This window comes from Hevea brasiliensis, chromosome 8 (genome assembly GCF_030052815.1).
Source record: "Hevea brasiliensis isolate MT/VB/25A 57/8 chromosome 8, ASM3005281v1, whole genome shotgun sequence".
NCBI classification, from domain to species: Eukaryota; Viridiplantae; Streptophyta; class Magnoliopsida; order Malpighiales; family Euphorbiaceae; genus Hevea; species Hevea brasiliensis.
Genome location: NC_079500.1, coordinates 8,041,978 through 8,047,055, shown reverse-complemented (window position 1 = coordinate 8,047,055; position 5,078 = coordinate 8,041,978). Strand labels below are relative to the sequence as shown.

The 5,078-nt window shown below is 33.6% G+C and overlaps 1 protein-coding gene across 1 annotated transcript; it reads left to right on the top strand.

Annotated features, from left to right (window-relative positions):
- Nucleotides 1-721: 721 nt before the first annotated feature.
- LOC110663741 (E3 ubiquitin-protein ligase UPL5) lies at nucleotides 722-4,867 on the top strand. The gene is given in 4 exon segments (XM_058151194.1): nucleotides 722-2,203; nucleotides 2,206-2,262; nucleotides 2,928-3,376; nucleotides 3,721-4,867. Coding segments are annotated over 4 exon segments (2,736 nt in total). The 5' UTR covers nucleotides 722-831; the 3' UTR covers nucleotides 4,579-4,867.
- Nucleotides 4,868-5,078: the final 211 nt, after the last annotated feature.

Genomic DNA, 5,078 nt, shown 5'->3' with positions numbered 1-5,078 from the left:
TTCTTATGTGACTTTTCCATTGATGATATGGTAATTCATACGAAATTCCTGTTAAGTATGTTAAAAATTTATTAACGATCGGATCAATTTGGACAATCAATCAAATATGATAGTTTATTTAATAATTATATAAATTTTAAAATTTAATTATAATAATTGATAAAATTTAAGATTTTTTTGACAATTAACTGCGAAACCACCTTATTAAACTAGTTCCCTCTTTGCCTAATTGCTAATTTTATTTTATTTAATTCAGCTTGCTGTCATAGCCACTTTTTTAGACTTTTGTTTAAAGGTCGTCCATTGTGAAAGAAAACTAGTGTTTTAAAAGCAAAGCCCCGGCGTGAATGATGGAATCATTATCTTTTCCCTGTGTCCACTAGTAAATTAAAAATGCACGAAAAAACAAACGATAGTCGGTGAAATGATTACAGCGGCAACCAATGAGATTTAGAAAAACTTAATTTTTTAGAGAGAGAAAAAAATTTAAAAAAAAATAAGAAAGCAAAATAATTTTATTTCTTCTTATTATTAAATTGATCTGAACAAGAATGTGAATAAACAGATGGAGGTAAGAGTTTCATAATGAGTTGAACGAATATACTTAAATTTAGATCAATTATTTTTTAAAAAAGAATTAATTAAATTATCTTATAAATTTTTTAAATTTTTTATATTTATTAGATGTGAGACTGTAAACACTTTTTTATTTATTAAATAATAAGGAAAAATGGAAGAAAAACAGCTTTATAAATAATATAATCTCTAATTTATCTCTTTTATTTAAAAACGAACAAACATTTTGTGTTGCGGCGTGTTGATCCAGAGCAGATGGCGAATGGTGAATCCAATTTCATCGGATTATCCATCAAATTACCGGATGGGACGACTCAAAAATTCCTTGCGTATCCTGGTAGTACAGTGAAGGATGTCCACCAGGGAATTCTACTGGAATGTAAAATTCCAGTTACGGAACAGAAATTATATTGTAAGGGAAAGCAGCTACAGCGGTGGCAGACACTTGAAGACTACTCAATTCAAAACGACGATTGCCTCGAATTGAAGCTTGGATTTGATGACACATCGGTACTTTTCCAAAAGATTCACCAAATGAGTTCAAACATTTGTCGCATGTGCCTAGGGGAATATCTCTCGGAAGCTGCTTTTGACGATAACTGGATGACGATTTTCGCACTGTTGGCACTTCTAACAGAAGAGGAATCGGAGAATCTTATGAGTTCGTATTCTGTCCCTGCGACTTTGGTTATGCTTTACAGGTCAGAAATTCCACAATACAAAGACTATGCTTCTGATTTGATAACGTTTTCCTGGTTAGAAATATCGAATTGTCCAGATGTTTCTGTTGATGGATGTATACATTTAGCATTAGAATTTTGTGCTTCGCTTAGTAAGGTATATGGTGATCCTCTGTATCGGCTATGGCGGACTACTCTAAAGCAGTTGTTGGAAAGAGGTAACCTTAGCGAGCTACGCAAAATTCTTAAAATTAGACCCCCCTTTTTTGAGATGGCAAATACCTTAAGCATCCTATTGAGTAAGATGCAAGAATCAAATCGAAACTCATATTATGTAATTGAGTCATTGAAATTTCATTTTTGTGAATTCCAGGTATTTTCAGGCGTATTACGTAATGCAATTTGTGGTATAGATAATGCCAAAGAGGAGGATAAGTATATAGTTGATTTATTGTCAACAGGTATTAAAGGTGTATTTAGTATCCTGTTGAATAAAATGGAGAATAATCTTAGACTTATACCAGAGACAGCAAGAATATTCGAAACAAGTGGTTGGTTGCATTCTGTTTCGATTGTGTATCTGGACATTTTGAAAGAGCTAAACAGCATTTCTCAACTTTGGGAGAATGAACAAAAGCAATTTCAGCATGTATTAATGAACCAGCAGATTTCACTACAGCTGATACTTGAAAAAACTACGTGGAAAGATGATTATCATTGGCTTCTTAAGCACAATGATGTGATTGATTCTAAATCCAGGATGCATTTAGTTACGATGATGATGATCCCTGAGGAAAAATTACTTGATGCTGAGTTCTACAAGCCACTCGTTCACTGGTCTAGATTTCTAGACGAAGATCTGTATGAGTCATTGAAAGATAACAATATTACCAGTCCTAAAAAATTGCAGGATTGGTTATACAAGTTATGCCAAGCTATATTCAAACATAAAATCTCCTCTTTCTGGCGTGCTCAAATGATCCTATGAAGTTCTATCCTAATCCTGGTAAGATCGTATCTTTTGATCCTTGCAATGAATATTGATCCTTGCTATGAATAGCATCCACAATTATTACTTGTCCTGCTTTTTTTCTTGAGAAATGATTGATATAAACTTTTTGCCACAACTTTATCATATATATTAATTTATGAGATACCATTATTAAATATAAAATTCAAAACCTCACAGCGCTAAGACAGTAGCTCATTGTTGGATATTCATAATGTTAAGTATTGCAATATATACTTTGATTACTGATTCATGAGTATAATAATAGAACTAGGCCCTCATTGGAGTAAGGAAATATTTATGCTAAGGTGAAGGTGTGTCCAAGTGAAGTCTTAAAGTAGTAAGATATGGGTCTGTTAATCTGTGTGAAGAGTTAGAGCACCAGGTCATATTGAAGTTTTGCATAGTATAATAAAAATTTCATAGTTGAGTTGTGTCGAAATGTGATTTTGGGTTTAATTCAAAATTACCCTTGCATTCTATCATGCTCATTTGATCAAATCATAATATCGAATTCAGATTACATTGCAAATTTTTTAAACAGGGTCATAATTATCTAAATATGAGACACATCACAACAAAATCATTTTTTTATCTTAAATTTATTAAATATCGATTCCATTTAAGTATAGTTTTTTCTTTATCATTTATCATATATGCAGAATTGAAATTAGAACCATTACACTTCGACTGTTTCGAATTTTCTGGTAAAGTGATTGCATTGGCATTGATGCATGAAGTACAAGTAGGTGTTGCCTTTCATCGTTTGTTTCTTCTGCCATTGGCTGGAGAGGAAATTTCTGTAAAAGATTTAAGAGATGCAAATCCATCTTTTTACAATAACAAGGCCAAGCATCGTTTTCATGATGATGATGAAATTCTGGATGACTTCATCAACTCTATGTCTGAACAGATATCCTTTTTCAGAAGAGGCTTCGATAGTGTTTTTGGAAAATCAATCGACAAACTGCTAAAGTATAGGGGAATAGATGTTGAAGATCTTAACCTGGTGCTAAAAGGAGACTTAAATCTTGGATTTAATTCTGGTGAGAGAACACATGTGAATCATGACAACAATGAAAGTGATCCTCTAATGTCCCAGTTCTTGAAGGTATGTGCTTACAGAATTTCCATTGGGTTAATATAGCCTAGCTATCGTTTCCTATACGTTTTCAATACTTATCAAAGCTCTGAAGATTGATTTCAAAATATTATTACATGAGTTGCTTTATTAGTGGAATCTTCTTTGGAAATAAATGGTGTTTTTTCATCTTTCTAAAACAATTATAGGCTTCTGGACTTCTCTTTAGAACCTTTTAGCAATTTCATTGTTTTACTGTAAGTGTTGCGAATGTTTTAGAAGAAATCCTGTGAGTTTTGGGATATCTAGTTTCATTAGCATTACTGCAATTTCTATTAAATTTTAACATAGATACTATGTTAAATACTTGCCAGATTAATAGACAAAGACTCAATATTACAAAGTCAAAGTGGCGAAAGGATCGTAAGAAGCCTCTAGGAGGAGGAATTTTCGGAAAAGTGTACAAGGGATATGCTGATGGCGGTTTCTTTTTCGCCGTAAAGGAAATACAAATTAAAAATAAAGGAGAAATTGACAAAATTAATCAAGAGGTTAACTTATTGTGTCAATTTAGTCATCCAAATATAGTCAAATATTATGGCACTGAGGAGGATGAGTCGAAGGTCAATATTTTTCTTGAGCTTGTAAGTACAGGCTCCCTCCGAAAAGTATATAGAAGTTTTGAATTGGAAGAATCCCAAGTGTCCCACTACACCAAACAGATACTGGAAGGTTTGAAGTATCTCCATGAGCGAAAGGTAGTCCATGGAGACATCAAATGTGCAAATATACTGGTGGATGAGAAAGGATACGTGAAAATTACAGATTTTGGATTGACAAAAGTGACTGGAGTAATTGCTCTTTTGAAGTCTCGATATGGGAAAATAGACTGGACAGCTCCGGAGGTTATGAAACAGGACAAAGAGTATGGATTTGAAGCTGATATTTGGAGCCTTGGCTGCACCGTCGTGGAGATGTTAATTAGGGATTTTCCGTACTCTCATTTCAAAGAGTTGCATGCAAAGTCCACTGATCCTTTGAAAGATTTTAAAGCAGATCTAGAATTGGAGGTTCAAAAAGGGTCCATTTTACATTATCTTCCTAAGTATAGTCTTCATGATTATCCTCTGGCACTAGATTTTATCGAGCGGTGCCTGAAACGTAATCCAAATGAGCGTCCAACTGCTGATACGCTTTTGGAGCATAAGTTTGTGAAGGATTCTGGCTGTTAGTATTTTTCAGATTCCAATCAACTCCCCTAAAATTTCTTCTTCAGCTTGAATTGTGTGAACAAACGTCTAGTGTTTTTTTATGAGCATTTCTTCATGTTGCTTCGTTAAAATAAAGCAAAAATTAAAAAAAAAAAAAAAAAAAAGGCTAGCAGAGCTTGGCTATATGAACTTGCAGTGAATCAAATCATTTTGTAACATCATGCGTTTAGGTTGGTGTATGCTCTGTGTTTGTAAAGGACTGTTGGTCGTTATTTGCTGTGTTTGTAATTGCAAGGGGTTTTTTTATCAACTGTTGGCTATGGTTCTAGGTGGGTGTTGGACTTTAGGGCCTGCTGGCTCTTGGGTTCTAGCCACAGGTGGTTTTTCCCTTACCTAAATCTTCCTCTTAATAAATTTTTTGCTTAAAACAATAAAAAATTCTTGTTCTGGACTGTATTTGGACAATGGCTTTTCCCCTGGATTATCTTCTCTGGCAATTTTATAATGAAGCAGAGTAAGTT